Source organism: Onychomys torridus, chromosome 3 (genome assembly GCF_903995425.1).
Source record: "Onychomys torridus chromosome 3, mOncTor1.1, whole genome shotgun sequence".
In the NCBI taxonomy this organism is placed as follows: Eukaryota; Metazoa; Chordata; class Mammalia; order Rodentia; family Cricetidae; genus Onychomys; species Onychomys torridus.
The window spans coordinates 85,683,547-85,709,900 of record NC_050445.1 but is presented as its reverse complement, the minus strand read 5'-3'; the positions used below and the strand labels follow the sequence as shown (position 1 = coordinate 85,709,900).

The following is a 26,354-nucleotide window of genomic DNA, read 5'->3' as shown; positions in this document are numbered from 1 at the left end:
AGTATATTTAGCCTAGGCAAGCCCTCCCAAGCATGCCCAGAGACTTACCTCTTCTGTAATCTAGACCCTATCAAGTTGAAAATGGATACTAAACCTTACAGACTGTCCAGGGAAAAATAGGCATTCAGAGGTCCATATCCTTAAAATTGTCACACTAAGATTGGTTTCAGAGAGATCTGTAGTCAGATCCAAAGAGGTGGTAATTCTATCAAACCTTAAGCTTCAATTTTTAAAGTAAGTAATGATAATGTGGTTTCTACTCCAGCATCATGACGATTAAGTGGATTAATAGGAAGAAATGCTCAGGTGCCATTCTTATCAACTGAGCATTTAGAACCATGAACCTAGTTTTTAATGTGGGTTCTTAATGTCTAATTTCATTAAAATTTTCTACAAGAAATACTATTTCCTTCAGAAATTGTTTTGTTTCCCCTTAAGTAGGGGAAGAATCCTGTTTTCTGAATCTGCTTTTCTATATACTGTACCCACATTTCAGTGATTGTTTTAAAAATATTCTCTCATCAGTGTTACATAGATAGATTAACTGCTTTGGAAGTTTAATTGAAGCTTTATACACGGGCTAACTCATAAATGTCTAGCCATTTTCAAAATTAACATTATCTAAAACAATCCCATTTGCTAATATAATGCATGAACTAATGCACATGAAGAGCATTCATTGTTTTTGACAGAACAGCTCTTTGTAGAGTGAAGGTATTATTAATAATTTTCATATGAATAAAGTACTCAAGTCATAAGATAATATTTAACCTGTGTATGACAACTCCAAACTTAATAGCAATATTAGACAGCAAAGCCTTTCTTTGGTTGCCTTCCAAAAGATGTCACAAAAATTAACTGACTAAATATTCATCAATGCCATCTGTGTAGTAATTAAAAGTGAAAACTGGCATCAGATCATCTTGTCAGCATGCCACCTTGAAGAATTATATAGTTTTTGGAAGGGCTGTTTCATAGATGGCCTGCTAATTAAAATGTAGCCTATAGGCAGCCACAGTAGCTCTGCTCAGAGCTTTATGGAAGGGTGCCACACTTTAATTACTCATTTGCCAGTAAATACTAAACGTTTGCTTTGAGGTTTAAATCTTCATACTTGACTTCTGAATTTTGTTCATTTGATATATTTCTACTAGGAGCAGATTGACATTTTTGAAGGGATAAAGGACAGCCAGGCCCAGCGGATGGCAGAAAATCTAGGCTTCCTTGGGCCTTTGAAACTTCAGGTACAGAGCTGTTTAGTGTAGCGTGTTTGCCTTGTTTTAGAAAATATTGCAGGAACTTGTTTAATTGCCGCTGATGCTTGTGACTTTGACAGAAAACAAGATGACTGTGTCAGAATCTTTCCCCAACTTGTTTATGGTCAAGAAAATATTTCCTGCCATTCTAAGAGGTGATGCTTATGATGTATGTAATGTGTCTGATAGAGATGGGTGTGTATGCATATATATATGATAGAAACGTGTATGTATGTATGTATGTATGTATGTATGTATGTATGTTTGTATGTGGTAGAGGTGTATATATATGATAGAGATGTATATCTATATGTGATAGTTGTGTGTGTGTATGTGTATGAATGATAGTGTGTGCTTGTAATTTTATGATGTGTGTATATATGGGTGTGTGTGTATGTGTGTTCATGCATACATATGTATGTTAGAGATACGTATGAATACATATATATGGGGGTATGTGTGTGTGTGTGTGTGTACTGCAGGTTTATAATGTGTGTGTATATATCTATATATGTATATATAGATGATTGTATATGTGTATACAAATTTTTGATGCAGATTTGTTCTACAAATTTATGATGATTATATAATTATATTATATATATATATATATATTTGTATGTGATAGAGGTTTGTATGTATTTTGCAAGTAGGTACATAAACTTCATGCTGTTTGAAGATATCTTGTTACCATGATTTTGAGACAGGGTTTCATGTGTCTCAGGCTGGTCTTGAATTTATGAGTCTCTTGGTTCCACCTCATGAGCCCTGGGATTACAGGCAGATACCAGCACACTTGGTAGATGTGATGCTGGGAATCTAACTAGAGGCTTTGTACAGGCAAAAATTCTGATCACTAAATTATGGCTCCAGACCTTTAATTTTTAAATTTTAAAAACTTTGAAATTTTTCTTAAGCATTGCTGGTGCTGCTTGGTATATACAAGTTCATTCTGTTAAGAATTTATTTCCAGTATCTATACAATGGGAATAATGATTACTAGCTGAGAAGTATATAGCAGGGATTCAGTTCTGTCCTGTGTGAGAACAGTTGTTGACAATACTCCATTAATGATGAATTCCTTTGCTGGGGTTGTAGCTCAGTGGTAGAATGCTTGCCTTGCACATGTAAGACCCTGGTTTTACTCCTCAGCCCCTCAACCAAGGAAGATTCTCATTGTGTTTATTAAAAATGCTTATCACTTGAATTGCTATGGGTATTTGAAATGAATATAGATGGCATGAAGGCAATGTTTCAGTCAGAACAATTAAAAATATAACCAACTTAGTAGTCATATCATTTGACTTTGAGGACAGAAAATGGTACTCCAAGCTTTTGGGGGACAGAATATTCTCATGAACATCCGGTTCTGCCTTTGGTGTGACCCATGGCACAGGCAAGCTTCATCCCACAGCTAAATCAGAAGATCTTTTCTGCCTGTTCTCCTGCCCTTTCCCTCTTTAACCCTGAGAGGCTTCCTTAGTAACTCTGTGTGCAGTCACTGGCCTGGAGCTGCCCAGTGACTGCATAGCAAGTTCTCACAGTACCCCTAGAGGATTGCCATCAGTATTCCCAAGAATACAGAAATCTAATTCATTTCCAAGTTCCTTTTAGAAAATGGCTTAGCGTTTGCTTATCCATAACTGACACACATCCTCACCCAGGCATCTTATACCCCCTACAAATATCAATGCTCTGTAAACAGCTGTTATATTTTATTGCTTGGGGAATAATAGCAAGAAAAAAGATGTAGGTATTTGGGGAAGAGTTAATAATCATTTAGAAATTTTTTTTTAGTATTTTCTTTGTTTTTTTTTTGTGTGTGTTTGTGTGTATATGTGTGTGGGAATGCATGTACCATGGTGCTCCTGATCAGAGGACAACTTGCTGGAGTCCTTTCTCTTTCCACCATGTGGGTTCTGGGGATTGAGGTCAAGTCACCAGGTTTGGCAGGTGGAACCTTTGCCACTGTCATCTCACCAGCCCTGCAATGGTAGTTCTACCTGTGGGGAGTTGGATCTTTGGACATGGGACCTAACAGCTCCTATTTAGCTTGGGAACATTTTTTTTTTTCACTGATTTCTTTCAACTTTTAGATTTTAATGCTATCTCTGGAAGTGTGATAGTGGCAGTAAGTAAGTCAAAGAAGGATAAAGTGGAACAAGACTTCAGAAGTGTTTAAGGAAATGGAGACAGCACTCATTAGAAAATGGGGGTAAAGACTATTGAAAAGGAAAGGATTCACGATGGTAGAAGATGACAGGCCCTCCTGGACTAAGCCCCAGGAAGAGACAAAACAGCCAGCATTCGGCAGACAACTAGAGGAAAGAATTGTCCTTTCCAAGACTGGCAGAGAGGTGCTCTAGAGGCAGTCTGCTCAAAGGAAGATGCTGGACCAGTCTTGGGCTCTGTGCTGTAGTGGTTAGTTTCATGTTGTGAGAATGAGGTTGCTGACTACATTTGCCTTTTTAAAAGGGCTATTTAAAGGCTACTCATATAGAGATGTTGATCCCTGAAAGCCAGTTTCTTATGAAGTCATGACGTTACAGTTATTTGATCCCACATTTGATTCTAAGTGTATTCAGTCACCTGTGCACATACTCTGTGCCTGCACGTGTGCCTTTCTTCTGTTTTTCTATAGTCTCCTTTTCTAGATCCTAATCTCCATCACAACAGGTACATGGCTCACTGCTGTGCTGTCATGGCTCATGGCACAGTACACCACATATGTATATTATGTGCTCCCGAAGCATTTGGCATCTGCAAGATGAAATGAAATCAGATGTCTAGGCTGTCTACATTGACTGCTTCTAGGATATCAACAACAGGTGTCAGAATGTGGAAGCAGAATAAACCTAGAGTGGGTAAAAGCTGTCCACCCATTGTTGGAACGCTCAGCTTATGAACACAGTGGAGAGCTCTACAGATGATAACAATATTAAGTAATATTAAATATATCCTAAGACACCCTTGCCACCTCCATATGTATAGAAAAATTAAGGGTTATTTATAGCTCTCAAATGGCATAATTATGTTTCCCCAGTGCCCCAAACACTTTCTGAATGTGCTATGCAGAGAAGGAAAGGTGAATATGCAGCTTCTTGGGGTTACCAAGGAGCCAAGTTGCCAAGGAAAGGAAAGAAAGAATACAAACTTTAAGACAGGTCGTATGTAAGGCAGGCAGGCATCTTCACAGGTTTGACTGTTTGCTCACTGAACAAGCACTAATTGCATGTTGCTTTTCTAGGCTGTGTCCAAAGTACTGAAAGATAGTCCTTGTTCTCTGGGGACTCATGGCCTAGTTGAGGTCATTCTGCAGGCCCAGAATACATGCACTGGGGAAGGAGAAGGAGGGAAGAGAGAGGGACAATTAGAAGGAATGAGGTGTGGATGGCTTGGAATTTATTGAGGGGTACCCAGTTTGTTTGCACAGTAGGAAGGATGGATGGCCCATGAGCTCAGCATAGATGTTTGTATCATGTGTAAAAACAGGAGTCTCTGATTCAGGATGCTGCCGTGAGGCATGAGGATTGGTGCAGGGAGGCATGTGAGAAAGCAAACACTGGAACACTTGTAGGTCACTGGTGCTGTCATGAAGAGATGATCTGATGCTGAGGGACTGCATGTACATCTGGCAGTGGTTGGTTGCCTTGGTAAAATCTGTATTCTGTATATTTTACCACAGTGTTTTGAAATGGTTGCATTAAATCTTATTTATGTACCTAAAGTTATTTCTATTGGGTACTTTGTTCTTACTGATGAATCACTCATTAAATCACTTACTAAGTGTTTACTAGGCAGTGGCTATAGACATGGATGGCATAGGGTATAGGTAAGTAGGGCTCTCCCACACGCACACATGCAGCTATACCACAACTGTCTAGTGACAATTCAAAAGCCAGACATGGAGTCACATGTGTATATTCCCAACTACCTGAGAGGCTGAGTCACAGTTCCCTGAGGTCACTCATGGATACAAGACCAACTCCAGCAATATAATAGGATCCAACCTCAAAAACAAAGCCCAAACCCAAAAGATACTCAGTTGCCATATCTTGCAGTTTCATCCTAGACACTCAGACACACATGAAAAAAACAGTTTTGGTGGGCTGAGCTCTGCTCTGATAGAAGATACCAACCAAGCAAAAACCCCACAACAAGCCAGAAACTCACCCATTGATTTTATATCTAGCCTCTGTTGCAGGAGGCCACTGTAGGGACCACACTCTGGCTGTAAACATCCCAGAGGAAGCTGTGATGCTGGAGAAGGTGTGCTGATAGTCTGTGAACACACTGGCAAAATTAGCTTGTGGACCAAAGCACATGGGTCTGAAGTCCTGAGGTCCTTGACATGGCTCTGCCATGTATTTGGGGCTTCCTCGGATGGGTACCACTGTCCATAATTTGTAGTTGACTGGCTTTGTAATTTAATATAGTTCAGTGGGCTTTAAAAAAGTGTCAATATTGAAACCAGGAAACAATAAAGTAAACAAAAAAATTGTGAGAGATCTTTTAGACTGTTTCTAAAATGAGATTGGCCTTTTGAAAGTTTGTCAAAAAGCCAGAAGCCATGAGACATGAGTGATGTGATTGTCCTTAGATTCCCATGTGGTAGGAGTAACACAAACATGGCTGAAAGATAAATGTTAAAGGAGAAACACATTTGTAATTTATATGGGATAAAGAGCAAATTTTATTCATATAAAAACACTTCAGGTTCCTGATTTAAAAAAATTGAAATCTCAACAGGTAAATATACAAAATCCATAGAAAAGAAAAATACAAACATATCTTAGGAGCTAGAATGATGCTCAGACTTATTCACAATATGAGATTTTCATGAACACTTCATGCACAGTACCTGCTCTCACTTGCCATGTCATCACTGCATCAGCACTGCATCAGCACGGTGCAGAAGCTGAATGGTGGTGAGTGGAAAGTCTTTCTAGACTGGCTTGTGGGAGTTCAGGGTAGTTCCCGGAGCACTTTAATAGAATCATTCAGATTTAAAGTGCTTTCAGGGCTGCAGGGAGATTTTAGTGCTTTAGCAAGCACAAGGCCCTGAGTTCAATCCCAGTGCTGGGAAGGTAGACACAGGCGGATCTGTGGGTCTTGCTGACTACTCAGCCTAGACAACTTGATGAGTCTCCAGGCCAGCGTGAGAGCCTGTCTCAAAAAAACCCCAAATGGATAGTTTAGAGGAACAATATCCAAAGACTCCACATAACAACCATATGCATAACACATCAGTCGTGTACACACATTTGCATATAGCCACAAACCTGCAAACACATACGCATAATCAAATGCATATACAATAAACAATAAATGAAATGTTTCTATCCATTCTGCCACTGCTGTGGGGACTTACCCTATAAAACCTAATCACATGTATTACAAAGACAAGAAAGATGATATTTTAACTTAAATGAAGCTGTTAGAAACAATCCATATGGTCATTATTTAAGTGATGAATGTAATGAATGGTAGATAAGCCACACAATAAAATATGATCTGACAATTAAAAGAATGTCCTATTTATCCTGGCAGTGAAGGTTTCTATTAATAAGGATAGAGGCATTTGTTGTTTTGTAAAGATGGGAAGTGTGCATCTTTGCATGTGCATAGAGTGTATCTCAGACAAAACAGAAGCTGTTGGTGTCTGCCTCAGAAGAGCAGCAAAGCTGTAGTTGGGAAACAGAATCATGGAGAAACCCTGACATACTGAGGAGCTTTATAAAATTTGTATCTGTTGCCTACTCATAAAATACTTCAAAGTCAAAAGATTCTGTCTTGGTCTAGTATAATAGCAAATGCTGGCAACCCCACTGCCTAGGGTGGGTGAAGCAGGGGGCCATGAGTTTGCATAGCAAGTTGAGAGTCTGGGAGACAAACAAAAAACCAAAACAAAACCTTTTAGCCTTACACATTGGATGCATTAATTTATGTATGTACCTCAGATTTCAATTGGGATTTAAGAAAATTTTCACAAAGGCCTGAAATAAGATTCAAGATAGTATGAGATTTATAGAAATGCTTTCATCAACTGTGAGCTGGCTTCAATATTGACCCCAGTATGAATTTACATTTAGAGATTTCATTCATAGGTACTGTAAGAACTGGGAAAGTTAAGACTGAAGGAGTAGAAGGGCCCCTTCCTTCTACCCTGTTCTTCCCATGACCCTGATCTCTTGACAGGACAGAGCTGCTCACAAGCTGGCCCAGCAACCTTGAACCAAGCCCTACAGGTGTCAGATGCAAAGGGGCAGGGCCACATGGCTCTGATGGTACATACTGCTGGGCTGGCTTGGTGGACATGCAGTGGCAATGGGAAGTAAAACAGAGCCAAGGATGAGTACCACCCTGTATGCAACCACAGTTGCATAGGCTTGTCCTATTTGTTGAAAGTGTAGCCTGTCCTAGAGGTATGATGACTTCCACATATGCTGTCCCAAGCTCCACCACGTGCTATAAACCAGCCTGCCCTGATGTGAGCAGTGAGGACTTGTTAGCTGAGAAGAACGAGCGGGTGAAGTGAAGCCTTGGTAACAGAGGGATTGCATACGCACACTCTCTGTGGTCTTTGCCTCTGCGACCTCCCGTGTCAAGTAGCAACTGCGTGGTTCTGTGGCTGCTCTGTTTGAGACTTTCATCTTTCTGTCTCATAGTTTCCAGCAGACACTCAGGAATTGCTTTGCAGACTATGGGCTTGGATTGATGAATATAATAACCATTTTATTCCAGCATAATAAGGAAAACCTTGTCATTAAAAACTCTCAAAAGCCTGTTTACCTTTTAACTTAAATGGAGCCTGTTTGTATTAGTGATTGTAGCTTATACTGCAGTCTAACATGACTAACAGGGACATGATAATTCACAAAAGGATTAATGGCACTTTTAGGCTGCATAGAAAATATTTTGTTTTCTTAATAATGGTCTCTCTTAGTGTCTGGAGGAGAGTTGAGCAATCTCTTCTAATGAATAGCAATGGAAATGAAAATAATTACGTTTTTCAATTTTTCCCTTCAGAAAACCTAACTGAAAATAAAGACATAATTTGCTAATTTTAAGATTCCGTTAATGGAACAAAATAAACTTTTTTGTATTGCTTGGCTGTAATTCCATCTCACTTGAACACTTAGGCAGCCGACCAGATTAAAAAGCTGTATCATCTCTTCCTGAAGATTGACGCTACTCAGGTGGAAGTGAACCCCTTTGGTGAAACTCCAGAAGGACAAGGTAACAAACAGCAGAAAGTTAGAAATACAAGTGGACTTTTATAATTATGCATATAAACTGTAAATTAGCCTGCAAAAAACTGCAACAGCAGCAGTCATGTTGCGTTCATTTCTCTCAGTAATTTAATTTCAGCTCATTTCAAATGCTCCCATGATGGTGCTCAACATTTTAGCATTTGCTGTAGGCAAATGCCAAGCCTTCCTGGGAGCTACTTCCTGCCTGACTTTAACCCCCTTCATTCAGTTCTTGCATGCAGACAAACACAGAGCCAGGTTACACAGGAGTTGCTGCTGATAGAAGGATTTGGGTGTGGGTGTGTATCACGATACTTGGGTTTAATAACTGCACCTGATTTTTTCTGAACTGTTTGATGCTCTTAAATTTGCAAACTCTATAGACAGTTTCATATCATGTCCTGAATGGGACTTCCGTCATCTCAGAGAAGCCTCTATTCTGCAGTTAAACACACTTGTTGAATTTGCTTTAGGTAAAGGAGGTATTTTGGAGAATCACTTCTCTTCTAGCAATGACTTGTACCACTGTTCACTGTTTTGTGCCTCAGCAAATATCTTTGGTAGAGATGCATTCCTAGCACGGGCTTTGAACTTCATGGAGCAGTTTTGAGGAGCAGGTGGCAGATAGGTAGAGTGGTTCAAACCAGAGTATAAGCTTCACAAACGTTGACCTTTCCATGCATTATGAGCACTGGCTAACTAGGGCTTTGCAGCTGAATAGGTGGAAGGGGCTGAATATGTATGTGCAGACACCACCATGGGGACCAACGTGGTTTTCTTCAGAGGTTTTGTATTCAAATACAAATACCTAAAAGAATACCTAAAAGACTCTGTCTTTGGAACCCAGAGAGACCTCAAGACAAATTCAGATTCTTCATCCATCATATTCTGGCTAGAGATCTGCACACCTCACTGGCTAAGCTTCAAATTTATAGAAAAAATTTTTTTATTAATCTAAGTGGTAAAAATGATATTATGGATTGGTGAGCTGGGTTATACACCCAGAGTGAGACACAAAATAGGTCCATCCCCCACATTCATAAAAGAACATTCCTCTGCTTAGCCAGTATAAGATTTTTCAGGAAAACCAATGTCTAGCTGATGGCAAGTTCTTGTTTAAGGAAGTTGCTGAAAATATGGTATTGCATGGATAACCACGAGATTAAATCTGTACTAAGTTATATATGTGCAAGTTATGTTTATTTAAACTTGTTTTTTTTAGATTTATTTTATATGTATATGTGCCTGAGTGAATTTATGTGTACCACAGGCCTTCAAGTGCCTCTAGAGGCTAGAAGTGCCTGCCCATTGGCTCCGCTGGAATTGGAGTTGCAGGCATTTGTGAGCCACCTCATGTGGGTGCTAGGAACCATGCCTGAGTTCCTAGCTACAAGGGCAGCAAGTGTTCTTAGCTACTAATTAATTTTTAGTTGCTGTGACTAAGAAACCCTCAGTATTTTATATAAAGAGAAGGAAGAATAGCTGCAACTGTTTTTGAACTTACATGCCAGGCACTGTGATAGACTTTCACAAACAACCCTGCAGAAGTACCATTTTGCTCTTATTAGAATGACCCAGAAATAGTCCCATGTTTTGAGAACACAAGTCACATGCATGCTGCGTTTTCAGAGCTGAAGGCTGATACTCAAGAAATGAAGGAATTTACTATAAGGCTCTTAAACGTAATATATTGAGCCACACCTGGCTGTGCAGGTCAGTAATCCTAGCCACAGGAGAGTCAGGAGTTCCAGAGCATCATGGGCTACAAAGCAAGAAAAGACTGAAGAAGGGAGCTGGCAAGATGGATCTGTCAGCAGAGTGATTTTTTTGCAAGCAGGAAGATCTAAATTTTTTCCTAGAACTCACAGTAAAGGTTGGATTTCCTGGTGTTCTTGCAATGCAGCACTGAGGAGGCAGGGACTGGGCATCCCTGAGGCTCACCAACCTAATTGGTGAGTTCCAGGGTAGTGAGAGACTCTGGCTCAAAAAGTAAGTGGATGACACCTAGGGAATGATGCCTGAGGTTGTCTCTGACCTCTGCATGTGTGTGATCATGTGCGTACAGATAAACAATCATAAAAAAGAATAAAGAGAGGGAGGAAGCAAAACTTCCTGCGGAGTAGAGTAGAGTGAGAATTTAGCTGTCATACTGTTTCATTCACCCTTGTGACCTGGCTGTAGGGAAGGAGACTATACGAGGAACTTTTCTTGCCAGGTGTTCACATACTTTATATAAAGGCCAGAGTTTGCTTTTTAATTAATAAGAACAGAAAAAAATTCATGAGTATTTTTAAGGAATCATCACAAAACACATTCTGTATGAACAGTTCATTAAAGCAGAAGTCTTACATGATATTTTTAAGACCAAAATTATCTTTAGCTATTAATTTGTTCATTGTAGCGTAAAAGTTTGGCTATTGAATTATAATCACAACTAAATGAGAGTGTTGGTTTATAACTCTAACGAGCAGTAGTCAAATTACACCCAATTAGGAAATGCTGATTAATGCCCTAATGGGTCAGATGGGTCTTCGTTGCTGTCACAGTGCCGACTGCAGTCCTCTCTAGGATCTAAAGATGCAGTCGTTTAGATCTCTGCAATAGTTATAGTCTAGCTGCTTACATCATTTGCTAACAGAACATTTCACATGAACACTTTAATTATTCTTATAATCTGGAGGCTTAAGAGCTGTCTGTCACATAAACATTTTGACTTAAAAGCTAGCCATTGTGCCATTTCTTTGTAGGAGACTTTCCTCCTTGTCCCATTGCATACTAAGGAACATTTTTTTTTTTTTTAAATTCACTTTATTGTTCATGTTCTTCCACAACATCCTATTGGTGAAAAACAGTGACTTCATTAACATCAAAGCTGCTGAGTCACCACTGGGAAAAGTTTGGCATGGAAAAATTCCGGTCTAAGAACAGTTCCTTCCAATGTGCTTAACAATCTCGTTCAGAGGGTAATTTGACACTGAGCTTTATTGTGCTTTAGTGACTCTTTGCTAGGATTATAATGGTTCCTAGTGACCTACCAAAACATATTAACCTTGGCTGAGTTTTGTCCACCAGCTCCTATATAGGTTACTTTTACTCACTTAACAGGAGTTCAAGATGTGGAGCAGCATGTGCTTAGTAAAGAATGAGGCTTCTCTTATTGTCCATTGACCAAATCCCTTCACTCAGCTGAAGGAATCAAATAGCCCTGCTTTCTCTGAATTGTTCTAACTCAGGCAGCTCTCGACGCTGGCAGCAAAAATGGTGCCCAGTGTTGACCATTCCAGCAGCCACAGAACGCCCTTCACCTGGTTCTCGTTAGCTGTGTTTAGTTCCCATGTCCAGCCTAGGCCAGTCATCGGTCCATGCTCACATGGTTTCAAAGAAAGGCCATTTATTTCCTATTGAAAAATGGAACAATACAATGAAAACACCTCTACACAAGTGACTCAGCCTTTATTGAAACAAAATTAGATCATTGCTTCAGTAGTTAAAGAACAGTCACCTCTGTTCTTCCCTGATTTAACTGTAGTACCAAATTAATTCAGTACATTTCTAGCCACATGAGAATAATTTTTTCTTACAGGTTTATGTAACTGGCTGTCCATTTATTCTTTCATTTTCCAAAGTCACTTCTTCCCTTTCCACCATCTTTGATCACAAAATACCATTTGGGGGGTCTTTAAACAAGTGATCAGTACCTTATCCATCCCCCAGGAGATATTGGTCAGAAAATTGTCATAACTTGGCATTGGTGCTTTTGACACCTGCTTGGTAAATGGAGGGCGGTTGCTAGCCATCCTACAGTTCATAGAATGGTCTCCCCCAATATGCCCAGAGATTTCCAATTTCTGTTACAAGTCAACTCCATCTAGAGATGCCTCCATTCACTGAATTAAAGAAGTGAGAACCACTTAGAACAGTGACTGTGTGGCCCAGATTTCTTGAGAATTAAAGCTGGGTGATCCAAAGTTAACTGGCACATCAAATTCCTTTCTTTCTTCAGATTTCCCTAAATAACCACCCTGTTGCTTCATGCTAACAAGTGCCCATGTTGTTAGTGGGTGTCCTCTGTTTCTCTCATTAGACACAAGGCTCTATTTTCATGATCCTTTCTGGCTCTGTACAGTCCCCATCCCATCTTGCCTCATATCTATTTTCTCTTCATAGCAACTGGATAAAAGTTCTAAAAAGTATACAACTCTGGGAACATCAATATTTAATGGAAAGCAGGACTCCTTTTAAAGCATCAGCATTTTAAAGCCGGCTTGGCAAGGCACATTTGAATAGCACATTATGGTTATTTATCACAAATCAAACAGCACATTGCTTCAAGACAGATTATTTTCCAAACTAATTATGACAGTCGTATTTCCTGCTGTTTTTTTTGTTCCCTTTATGTGTATGTCTCTCTTCTGAAATTCATTTTTTCTTTTGTTTAACTCAGTGGCATATTCTTCTGTTGAAGTTCTGGGGTCAGAGGCCTCTTACCGTCAGTCATGTTCTCCATCAAGGTGGCTGAATTAGTAGCTTGCAAAATCTCACACCACTAAACAAAACAGCACAAACACCCTATGAATAAAAGTACTTTGGCTTTCTTTGATATTTGTTCAGAAGGAAAATTCATTTGTATAATCTATCAACCATGTAACAATATGTTTTTGATGGTGGAAATTGTTTTATAAATATTAATAAGTCTGTTTTTTCTCCTACTTTGTACACAGACTGGTTTTTGTTCAAGATGAATTTTCTATAGAACTGAAGTTTCAGTTATGTGACACTGAAATTCTTAATGTCTGAGCTAAGCTCCACACCTCTGAAAATACATTTTATCACAGTTGTTTGTTGTTGAATTAAGTAAGAAAGCTAAGGTTTGAGCAAGCAGGGCAAGTTGATTTTATTGGCCTGTTGTTGACATAGAACTGAGTCCACCTGTATCACCACATCTCTGTAAGTACATTGGGAAAAGTGTCAGCAGGGAAATCAGCATGAAAGAGTCCATTGGTATGTAAGGGTTAATTTCTCCTTTTTGTCTAGCTTTTATTTTGTTTATTCTTTTTTTCATTCTTCCTGATAGTAGGAGGACATACTTAAGCTAATGACTATGTGAGAATATTGTGAATGTGGGTGGTTACTCGTCTATTGGAGCGAGATATAGATGGGCTGAGAGGTATATCTAAATAGGGATTGCTATACAGTGTCAGTAAACATCTGGGGGTTTGCAGGCCTTGATCTATACTGCAGTTACCACTTCTGCTGTTGTCCTGTAAAGAAGCCCTGGACAATACGTAAATGTACATACAAACAGGTGATGAGCTGGCTTGAGAGGCACAATTTGCCACCCCTGATGCCTATCCTCATGTGAAACTTTTCGAATCTTTAGCCACCATATGCAAAGGTATGTAATTTGAGGGTCATCAAAAGCCTTACATCCTTCAGCTAAAACTTTTCTGCCATGTCAGTTATGCTGTTAAAAGTGTTAGTCTTTAAGCTTCTTGCTCTGAGACAGTTCTTCTGTATTCAGATGACTGCTGATCAAGTACAGCTGGTAGCCTGTACACACTTATACTCCAGCAGACATTCATTTATGTCTACTCTGAATAGAAATCTAGGGCTATTAAAGGAATGACAGGCTATAGTAGTTTCTAGAAATGAGAGTTAGCTCTGTAAACTGACCTACAATAATGGGAAACTCTAAGCCTGCAGAATGTACCGTGTTGGTAATTGTATTCCCCTGTGAGGCTGAGTGTCAGGCATAGCTTCTCCTTCTGCCACCACCACAGAGTACCAACAACCCTGATCCTGTTTATAGACGACAGCTCCGAGCTTATGAGAACTCATGTGACCAGAGCTAGCTGCTTGGGCAATGTAGCACTATATCTGTGTCCTTGAAATACATGTCCCAGTTTTTCTCCTACTAAACTCAGCACAGACTACTTCTGTGACCATTTCTCTGACACCAACTAGATGTCCCATTATTCAGTTCAGTTTTGACACTGTATGCCTATAGTGAGAGTCAGAGTCCCATAGTAAAGGTTCTGTCTCACAAGACTGATGCTCTCCATCGATGTTAGCCACAGGTCTACTTGGGACACTTTTGACCAGCCAGCTTACTTGAGTGGTCTCACAACCTGCTCTTCAGTTCTGGTCATTTGTTACAGTGTCTCATTGCATTCTGAGAAACACTTTCCACTGTTTTCAGATACAAAGGAAATTTTAAATTATTTCCAGGCAATTCACAGGGGTGTTGTGCTCTATATCAGGAAATAGAGCCAAAGGCCAAGTATTAGAATCAGAGATCCACCCAGTAGCTCTACTGCTTAGAAAGTTACAAGGGTTTTAGGATCTCTGTGCCAAGAATTGAATTTGAAAACTGCTATCTTTTCTATTTGAACCCCCCCCCCACCTCCCCGCGCGCCCTGCCTCATTTTTTTAATACTGGGTTACCACCTATATTGTAAAGCTGTTTTAAAGGCTCTGGCTCTGGGGACTTTGGGGACATGGGACTAAGCTGAAAGAATAGTTCCCTGGGACTTTTGAAGGCTATATCCACTTCTGTTTTCTTGTCTACTTTGTCTGCTTCCTGATCTATTTTGGTGTGAACAGCCACTGCCACACACTCACCCAGCATGGCCGACTTGTCAACCACACCTTACCACTAAACATGGTCTGAAATCATCAGGTAGAATATAGCCTTCCTTTCTCAGGTTACCGGTGTCAGATACGTTGTCACAGTCATGTAGAAATAACTGAATAGACCAAAGTGTATGACAGAGACAGACAAGAGGAAGACAGGGACACCAAGACTGTTAGGCTGTATGTGGGTAGACCACACTGGCCTTTAACTTGAAATCCTCCTAACTCAGTCTCCTAAGTGCTGAGTTCCTAGTGTGTACCACCAGGCCCAGCTTTGGCTGTGCCTTCTTAACAAACTATTCTTACTTAACTTCACAGTTGTGCAGTATTTTTAGCTTCCCAGAGCTCTTGGATCTGCACACATTGATCTGTTACCAGACAGGGAGCAGCTGGCCAAGGGCTGCTGTGGGTTGCTCCCCTGTGGTCCCACAGCCCTTCTTTTCAAGCACTGGGTTACCTGTGGGGTTCTCAAGCTGGTCATCAAACAGCAAGCTCCTTTCTGCATTTGGTATGTGCATCATAACACAAAACCTTTTGAAAATCTGGCTTTGCAGGCATTTGGTTGGGACTGCCTTCTGAACTTTGCATACATCTCCATTAATTATCCTTTCACTGGAGCAGCTTGCAGCTGTAGTCTTTGTATTAAGGGGCACAGTTTAGCTTGGAACTATTTTGATTTACTGGTTTATTGATCTTGACCAAGAATTCTTTTATTTGCAAGTCTTCACTTAGAAAGTCAATTTGATAGTCTTTGCCCATTCATTTTGAAGGTGTCACTTACAAGTAATCTTGCCAGTGAGTAATGGAGGAGCTAAAATTACTAATAAATTAATTAGAATGTATTTATAAACCCAGTGGAAAGCCAAGAATGAAGTTGCTTTTCTATTGATTATTATACTGGTCATTAACTGCTGAGAAAGTGCCTTTGCAGGGAGCACAGAGCACTGGCCAATTCCTTTGATAATTGCAGAATTCCTTCACTACAACTACACTATTGTGGAAAGTAATTACTCATCCACTTCATGTATTCATCGTGTTGGCAGTGGCCGGAAGTTTGTGGCAAGACTAGGGACCTAAACATTTGTTAGCTTCCATGAAAGATTTTCTCTTGTCAGTCAGTACTCATTTATGTAATTTTTGACCTTTTTTATTTTTCTACCAAGTCTTCTTGAATATAAATAAACCAGTTCTGCACAGACCTGCTCCTAGTACTTGAGTCATGTGCAAGAGAACCTGGGTGAAATCACCCTGGTGCCTGTGAGTTCAGGGTGCCATAAACAGCAGTTTTCTTTTTTTAGGAAGCAAGTAGCGTCAGCTGGCCATGGCCATTGCTTTTCTGTGAAGTACTGGGAAATGATGGCTCCCATTTCAGAAGTGAAGTGCTTCTCAACAAAGCTTGAAGAAATGGCACAACATCTGTAAATGTTTGACTAAAGATATCTGCTTTTTAATATCTCAGATGCAATTAGGAGATATTATCATGGCATGGTGGCAAGTTTCTGCCACAAATGAAATAATAAACATGCTTGAGTCCAGATGCTGCAGATGCTGTCCACTTTCCCAAAGCCAAAGATGCTCTGTGGCTCAACCCTGTCATGGAGTGAGTTTTGCTGTACACAAGCTGTTTGTGTACAATATGGAGGTCTGCCTCTAGCAAAGGATGTAGACTGTAGTGCCAGAGGTACCTGGCTTCTTGGTGTTGACAGACCTGATAAGTTATAAGATGGTCTGCCCAAACCGAAGACAGACACACACAGGTCAAGGAAGTCTGTAGAGTTGGGATTGCATTCCCTGTTCTTTACAAATGAGGAAAGCAAGGCCCACTATGATTTGAGGCCATCTTACCAAGGTTACAGAGTTAGTAATGTATGCTAGAAATGATTCAAAGAACAGATTTCAAGTTTTCTCACCCCCAAAAGTTACAAGGAAAAGAAGAAAAACATCTGTAAAGGAAAGATATATGAATTTGTTTCCTGCAGTTGTCATTTCAAAAATACATGTGTATGTCAAAACATGCTGTGTACCTTAAATCTATTCAATTTTAATTAGTATTGGGAGGTAGAAGAATCGGGAATCAAATTATAAAGTATGTATTCCAACTCGGCATTCTTTTTGATTAGGTCCAGAAGGATTAAGAGAGTACTAAGAGGGTGCTGATGAAATACAGATTTTACATGGAGTTCCTGAGGACAGAGGGAAAAAAAAGAACTGGTAGCATTACTGTGTTTTGTTTTTGCATAAAAGGGACAGGCAGTGCTCACCTGCTAAATACTGACTGTAAATGATGCAATTATAACCATGACTCCAGGGTGCAGGGATGCTAGCTTGTAGCTTTAAGTGGATAATGGTGACCTTTGTTGTTGTATTGCTGAGCAGAAACTGGCAGGTATGAATTGCTATCATAGGACAGGGATCTTGTCCTGAAAGTTGAAAGGTCAAGAAAGCAGTGGCTTCCCTGCCTGTAGTGTGAGAAAATTTGAGTGTCTGCCTCCTTTTCTTCTGTGCCTGCTGACCTGAAGAACTTAGTTTATAGATTCCCAAGACTCTCAGGTGTGGCCTCCTTGTCTCTTTATTTAGTTGTCTGTTTTGATGCCAAGATAAACTTTGATGACAATGCTGAATTCCGACAAAAGGACATATTTGCTATGGACGACAAATCAGAGAATGAGCCCATTGAAAATGAAGCTGCCAGATATGATCTCAAGTACATAGGACTAGACGGGAATATTGCCTGCTTCGGTAAGTACCAACCCCAAGTTTGGAATTTCATAGGATTTCTGAAATACTATTTACTAATAGCTGTTAAAATAGGTCTTTTCTTATAGTGTCAAGTGGAAGCAGAGTTTCCTCTCAAAATCCATTTTGATTGATGGTCACTGATTTAAAGCAGTTTCTCGGCTCTGGCACTGCTGAGCTTTGGGACTGGATAATCTTTTGGTTTGGGGGATCTGATCAGGATATGAGGTTCAGTAGTGTCCCTCTCCTCTAGAGACAGCTAAAGTTGTGGAAATAAAACAAGTAAAGTGCCCAGATGTTTCCAGGTGTCTATGGTATATCACAGCACTCCAAAAAAGACCTGCTGAGAGGCTGGAGAGATGGCCACTGGTAAGGGCCTGCTGTGCAAACATGAAGATCTGAGTTTGGATCCGTGGCACCCACTTAAACGCCAGGCATGATGGTATATGGTGATATCCACAGTCCTGTGGAGGTGGGAGACTGCTGGGTTGAGGGGCTTGCTGTCCTGCCAGTCTAGCCAAATGGTGATCCCTAGATTTAGTGAGAGACCTATCCTAAAAAATGAAGTGGAGAAGCAGTGGAGAAACACACCCAACACCAATCTCTGGCCTACACATGTCTGCACGTGTGCACACACACATACACACATGCTCGTGTATATATACATATTTAAAGAACCATTGATTTAAAGCATCTCAACTTTGTTTAATAAAACTAACAACTCTCCCTATGCAATCAGCATCATATGCTAGGAACTCTGAAGAATCTGATTCTGAGACAAAAATCACTGTCTCATTTCCATTCTGTGTTTGTGATGAAACATTCTGACTGAAGAACGCTCGGGGAGGACGGCGTTTATTTAGTGTACAGGCCCCAGTCCATCATTGAGGGGAGAGAGGGCAGGAACTCAAGCAGGAACTTGGTGCAGAAACCATGCTTGCAGGCTCAATTGCTAGTTTATTACTTCTTATACAGCCCAGGACCACCTGCCCAGGGAATGGTGCCCCCATAGTGGGCCATCCTAGCTCATTAATGTAGGGAATCCCACACACATGGGAGTAGTTTAGACTCCCTTCTCAGGTGACTATAGGCTGTGTCAAGTTGACAGTTAAAGTTAACTAGGGCACAGAGGAAGGAGCAAAGGACATAAATCTAATCATTTCACTATTTCAGATTGAATGGCAACCAGTTGCCAAAATACTTAATTCTTTATGCCATTTTATTAATCAAACAACGGGCTCCATCATAGCCATCTATTTAGTGAAAATGGCTTATGCAGCTGAGATAAGAATGGGTCTGTAGAGGCAATACAATTTCAGTTATTGTCCACGGCTTCTAGTGCTGTGATTTATTTGCTTCCGGCTTAATTGCACACGACTGTGTTTCTGCTAGAAACCATTCGTTGCACTAGAAACTGAGGTCTTCATCTTAATGGAATTAAAATAAAAAAGATTTGTTGCTCATTAAAACAACAGCATCATTATATTAAGAAGTGAAGAGACTTCAGCAGTTCACTGTTCAATACAACGGAAAATGGCATCCAATTACAACTGATACCTAAAGCTCCTGCTCAGTATGGGAGTGCTGTCTGAATGGTGCGGGTAATTCATACCCTTCTGGCTGCTATAAGCAAAGGTGCTCACAACATCTGTAGACATTTGGAAACGGGGACAGCTTAGGGGTGTGTTTAGAGCCAATTAAATACAGATATTTCTGTATGAATGTGTCGCACACACTGATTAAAATACTTCACACTTCTTGAAGATCTTTTATTGCACACACACTCTTTTTATGATGGACAATACATGCTTTATTTGCTGATCATATGCTTTGGTACACATTCCCCACCCCATGATACAGGTTCCCACCTCCTATTTTTATTTTAGTGTCCCCCCACCTTAATTAAGGTAATCATAGTTCACAGTATTTTCTGGGACCATTCAAGGGTCAGAAGAAGTAAAGGGTGCTTTACCTTGAGTAACCTGACTTCACCACCCCCAGTCCTTGGTACCTGAGGACAGTACTTCTCTATAATTAAACATAAGAAGCAAAGGAAGTGTGATTGATCAATGAGAGTTAGCTCTGGGAAATAGGAATTTAGTGCTGAACCACTGCTTCAGTTCCTAAGAAAGGCCTGTAACTTGTCTACTTTAATTCTAGTTTTAATACTGGCTTAGTAATTAGCATCTTGTATTAAATTTTGTCTTTGCTTTTTAAGTGTGTGTGTGTGTGTGTGTGTGTGTGTGTCGGTCTGTCAAATGCTCCCTAGAGTTCAGAAGAGGGTGTTAGATCGTTGGAACTTCGGTTACAGGTGGTCTTGAGCCTAGGTGTTGGGAACCAAGTTGAGGTCCTCTGGATGAGCAGTACATGCTCTTAACCACTCAGCCACCTCTGCAGCCCCTTGCTTTTGCTTTTTGAGACAGGGTTGTACTGTGTGCCGCCCAGGCTGTCCTGGTACTTACTTACTATGTAGCTTGGGCTGGCTTGAATTCAAGCTCGGCCTGCTTAACTTTCTGAGTGCCAGGATTCTGGGGATGTGTCACCATGCCCCTGCTTCTTATACTGATTGCAGAAGGAGCATCAAGGGATGCTGGGCTTGGCTGTTGTTTCTGCTTTGAGTTGCTGTTGATGAGATTATATATACTGCATGCCTGCAGTAGGTGAAGAAAGAGCAGAACCCTGAGAAGTTGGGTTAGTTACAAAAGGATGCACATTCAGAGAGCATCTCCATAGGGACAAGCTCAGTGTCACTCTTGGCTCAATCCATTTGAACAGCTAGCCACCCCATACAGCTTTTATTCTTCCTACCTGTTCTACACAGAGCCTTTCCAGAACCCACAGCCAAATTGTTCCTCCCCTTAATTGTTCCTTTTGATTTGAATTATTGATGAATTCTCTACATTCCTATTTTCTTGCTTATTCTTTGGATATACTTACCCCAATTGTTCACCATAAGTGGGTATGAGTTTATGAGTTGAATGGAATTCCAATCCGGGCACAGATTGGCCTAGAAATGATAGCACCCTCATTTGGCTCTGGGTGTTTACACACCATTTTTCATACTGAATGGTTTTTCCTATGTCATGTTATGTGCTATTTGCATTTCAGTGAATGGTGCTGGATTAGCCATGGCTACTTGTGACATCATTTTCCTGAATGGAGGGAAGCCAGCTAACTTCTTGGACCTTGGAGGTGGTGTAAAGGAAGCCCAAGTCTATCAAGCATTCAAACTGCTCACATCTGATCCCAAGGTAACTTTGCTTTAGTAGGAATATGGCATGGGAATGTGGCATAGTCTTCGTCCTCTTGAGCCTCCAGATGATCCAATTTGGCACTTGCTGCTAAGAATGAAGAAGCCAATATGTGTTTTGCAGCCTCAGGTACAAATTGTGGTATCTATTTATTGCAGTACCTGATAATTTGACTTTGGTTTCATTTGGTTAAAGGCTTATAAGCAGCTCCTGGGTCTCATTTCAGAAACCTTGCATACAAAGCCATGGGACACAGAACAGAACACAAAAGACTGTGTGTCAAGCAACCATGTGATGTTGATTGTCATGTATTTGGGTAATTGACACCAAACCATGAGTCTTCCATTTATATGGCTTAGGACTCAACCTCACATTCCTTTTGTAAAGATCCTGAAGATATTACCAGAATCTTAGAAATTTACAGAATTTTAGAATCACACATCACAGTATGTATGTGTGATATATGGAAGAAATAATAGCCTCGCTGTTTCAGCGTGTGGTTCAATCTCCATCCTTTATTATGACAGTTTGTAGCATACGGATTAAGTAGTAAATTCCTGAAAGTAGTTTTCTAAATGCTGTGTTGATTTGTGTAAGTCTTTTCTGTTTAACTTGAGTGTAGTGGACTGGAATGTATTCTCTGCCCAGCTGGGGGCATTGCAAGCATTCCGTGAGTTCTTGGTCAGTTCTTTTCCTTGCTGTCATTGTCCTTACTTGGTCATTAAGGGATAACAGGCTTAGGCTCCATTCTAATGCCAGCTTTTAAAAATGTGTACATTTTATGGTTTTCATTTAATTCTCTTAACTGGACTTGGAGCTAACTGTATGCCATAAGCATTTGTATTAAACTTCATTCAAGTATGTTATCTCATTATTGTTAGAGTATTTAATAAATTTTGTTGGTTGCTAAATTATTTGAAAACATAAGAAATTTAGACTATCCCCCAGAAAAATCATGAATGAAAACATAACCAGAGTTGTCTCTGCCCCCACCAAGACCTGCACTATGGCTTGCTTTATGCGGCTGCTTCTCATTAAGAAGTATACTGGCAGTAGCTGCATTGGCTTCCTGTGCAGTTTGGTTCCAAGTGTGCAGTGTGCTTGTCAGGATTTCTTGTGCCTTATTGTCTGCTAACTCTTTTCTTCGGATTCACAAAACCAGTGTTAAGATATCTTCATCTACAAGATGTATTCAGTTCTCCAGTGTTGTCCAGCAATAGCAAAGCAATGCAATCTAAGCCACTCACCCATCAAAGGGATTTGGAAAAAGGCCTGCTTATACAGCCTGTGTTGTTTGGGTTTCCTTGGTCACCAGTGGCCCTCACACCCTGTGTTGTTTTGCCCATGCCTTCAGATTTCCTTCTAAGGGAAGCATCATTTCGCCCCCTAGAGATCCCCACTTGAAGTGCATGCTGTAGGTGCTGCAAACATGAGACACACAGTGCCTGGCTGTCTGAACCACCAGGTACAAAAGGGCAACGGTTGGAATAAAACATTGCTTATTAGCATCTGTGAAATTTACTTTTATTAATGATAGAAAGCCACTGAGGGTTAAATCTACACAGACAAGTATCACGACTTTTATTTGAAATTTTTGTTGTTGTTGTTGTTGAGACAGGGTTTCTCTGTGTAACAATACTGGCTATCCTAGAACTCACTGTGTAGACCAAGCTGGCCTTGAACTCACAGAGATCCCCCTGCCTCTGCCTCCTGAGTGCTGGGATTAAAGGTGTGCTCCACCACTGCCCAGCTGAAACATCTTTTCTTAGTAGCTGCTCTTGAAATTTAACTTCATAAAAGTACAGTGTGTAACGGATTTAAAAATGACTTGCAGAGCCATTTTTGTTTTTGGTTTAAATAGTCTCTTCAAAAAATTTGACTTCACCTTATAGAGTATTTTTAAGTGCTTGGAGTATTGCAACTTTTTTGAGATTGGCTGTGATCCTGGGATGGATAGAGGGATGTGGGAGTTATTTTATTTTCCTCAAACTATATCAGGAAAATGAATGCATAGCTCATCTCCCAGAACATTTTCCAAACTTTGAAATTCCTAAGCTGGTTAAAAAGCCTGGAAATGTAATCGGTGATTTCAATCCTGGCTTTGGTTCATGCAAGTCAGAGAACAGTGAAACAAGTGAAACACAATACAGCAAAAAGGTGCACATGAGTTGATTAGATTTGGCAAAGAAACAGCTTGTAGTTCTGGCAGTGATTGTCTCTACGAGAGCCCTGTCCACCTGCCTAGAGTAGAGCTTCCGAGAGCCGCAGCTAATTACTTCAAAGTATTGTCCCGAAACTCAGAATTGCAACTGGCTTGTTAGTGTTAAACCAGACCCACAGTGTTCACTCCCGTGTGTTTGTTGTAACAACGTAATTTATGGGTAAAGTAACAAATACAGCATCATTCAAGAAAAATGTGACATATTCCCATGTTTCTTTCTACAGTGTTAGCCATAGCTCTGAACTTTACATTTCTTTTCCTTGCCTAGAAAGCCCAAATACTTGTTTTCATATTTCAACATAAACATCTACATAACAAATTCATGTATTCGTTTATAACATATGACACAGAATTCCTCTACTAAACTGTCTAAACCAAGAATCTTCAAGATGGCTCAATTATCAATTGGCTTCACACGAAATTTAATCATTCAGTATTTTATTATTCTTGTATTTTCTATCAAGGCCCAAGTGTAGAGAAAGGCTGGGATCACAGGTCTCACAGAAGTAGATATGACAGAAAGTGGAGTTTCGTTGCAATCTGTTAAGAATATGGACACATTTCAAAGAAAAGTACTATATAGAATGTTGTCCTTGGGTTTTGTTTTTATAAATTATGCTTTGGCTCGTATTTCTAATTCTTGAGTTTAGAATTCCAGCTACAACATCTGGCCTATGTGAAGTGTCTGTGTTAATGAATAAAGCAAAGGCTCTTGGCACAGTTTCGTCTATAACCCCTCTACTGGCCGGCACTCACCCGGTCTGTCGCCCTCAGAGGCCTTCTTCTGAGAAGCCAGAGTAGGTGAGTGGCATTGGGGAAGTACCTGGCTTGCCTGGGGCTTCCTGGTTTGTTGCCAGCTTAAGAGTGCCACTTCCAGAGCCCTTCAGCTGCCAAAAGGAAATGTGCTACAGGAGGCCAGAGCCTCCTGTGAGGAGTGCATTCCTTATGGGACTCAGCAGCCAGGCTGCCAGAAGTTAACCCCGTCTTTACTGCTGTGGAAACTGAGGCAGTTTTTTCCTTTTTGATATGCTTCAGGTTCCTGTCTTTCACAAAGTGCTTACTAAAGAGGGCTGCTTAGTTAAAAGAATTGGAATATGTATATCACTCTCTGTTGAAGGGACTGTTTATTGGATGGTATCATCTAGAATATTTAAGGAAAGATAAGTATAACACATGCCTTGCATATGTTCCTTAGGGAGGGGCTTTCTCTGGAGCCTTCTTGTTTAATTCCACTGTGTTTCTAAATTCACCATTTTAACCTCAACATTACTGTAACAACACAGATTTTAAATATGTAATTGGAAGAGTTATTACTAGATGAGTAGACCCATGAAACTGCCAGCCAAGTCAAGAAATATCCTGAGCCCCCATGTACACTACCCCCAAATCCTTCTCCTAACCTTACCTTTTCCCAAAAGGCAACCAGTGCCTCCCAGTGTGCTGGTACAGGTTTGTTTAGCCTGGTTTTACTTAGTGGATCATATGCTGTGTGTTCTTGTCATCGTCCCCATCCCTTCAGTGGTGGTACTGGCCAGTCTTTTCAGTTTCCAACATCCTAGCAGGTGTGTGGCAGCACCCAGGTTGGCTAATAAAGTCTTGCTCTGTGACCAGTGAATTTGAACACATTCCATGTATTTGTTGGTCATTGGAATATCTTCTAAATGTTTAAATCACCTTATCTATAAAGAAGATGTAAAAACAACACATTATTTCAGAATCATTTCTAAAGCTCAGTGGAAACTTGTGTCATTGTTTTAAATGTTCAGTTCTTTGTCACTTTTTAACTTCAATTTAGACTGAATGTCTAGATGTAGAAATGACAGCCATTTGAACAGGTTCATTCGTGCCTAGACTTACTGCATATGCTGTTTTTAAACTGATGGAGTATTTACCTCTCTAGTTGACAGAATGAACCTGGGAGGCAGGGCCTAAAAATGAGGCAGACTAAAGTCTCATGCAGTAGCCAACTTTATTCAGAACATCAGACAATTTATACTCTCAGGGTTAAGTAGAGACATCTGAGTAAAATATGCAGTCACAATAGCAAGCCACAGGTGGCCAAAACATGTTTTTTCCATAGAGGCATATAAAGGATAGTTTAAACATTTAATTAAGTATCTTCAGCAAAAAATAATAAATTATCTGAAGTAAACTCATTCCTATCTGCTATACCTGGAAGGAGCATGAAAACACATTCCAACAAATCCCATGTTTTAAAGAAACTGAAGTAACAAGACTCTTACCTTGTTTTCTCACAAGTACTCAGTTCTCACATGATTCCGTGACTGTTCGGACAATGGAGGGTTGAAATGATTCACGTGCAGTGATTCTCTAATTGGACAACCAAGAAAACAGTTTAATAAAAGAGAGATTAAATTCATGTTTGAAAGAACCATCTAATACTGTTTAATATAAAATTGAGAAGAGAGTATCTCTATGAGTCCTGTAGTATGTGCTTCAATTTCTCCAGAATTGGAGGCCAGAGAAGTAAAACCACATGCCCCTTTTCCATGTAGGTCTACCTGGATGACTTTTAGTCTAATGTTTTGGATTACTATCTGCTAAATAAAACATTTTGAAGTGCTGTACTTTTAGAGTGTATTTAAAGACAAAGCAATACTATTGTTTTCCTTAATTTGTGTTTATATCAAAGGGAGGGAGTTTATTAAAAGGTAAACTCAAACAGATAAAATTTTAAAGGCTTTACTAGGACAAATAGCAACCCCAAATCTGGCAGCTCCAAGCATCCATGAGGATGCTGAGGAACAGGCTTTCTGAGGGCGAACTCAGAAATGCAGCAAAGGATTTGGCTACCCATCTACAAGTAGATATTACAAGTGAACATTTACTAGACCACAATAGACAGATTGTCTCTCTACAAGTGAACATTTACTTCCTAGGTCACTGAAACTCTTGCAGGTTTGTTTTCTTAGGTAGTACCCAGGGCAGCTGCCCCATATTCTTTTTTGGACTTTCACATGGCCTGAACAGATTAGAGTCTAGG

At 40.1% G+C, this 26,354-nt stretch overlaps 1 protein-coding gene across 1 annotated transcript in view; it reads left to right on the top strand.

The window, feature by feature from the left end:
- The window catches only part of LOC118580079 (succinate--CoA ligase [GDP-forming] subunit beta, mitochondrial), a gene marked incomplete at its 5' end in the record, with an annotated part of 133,545 nt that overhangs the window by 11,442 nt on the left and 95,749 nt on the right, over positions 1 to 26,354 (top strand). The window contains 4 exons of the mRNA XM_036181885.1: positions 1,155 to 1,244; positions 8,399 to 8,495; positions 17,720 to 17,881; positions 20,987 to 21,129. Of these exons, the coding sequence (XP_036037778.1) occupies positions 1,155 to 1,244; positions 8,399 to 8,495; positions 17,720 to 17,881; positions 20,987 to 21,129 (492 nt within the window). The remainder of the gene's footprint in view (positions 1 to 1,154; positions 1,245 to 8,398; positions 8,496 to 17,719; positions 17,882 to 20,986; positions 21,130 to 26,354) is intronic.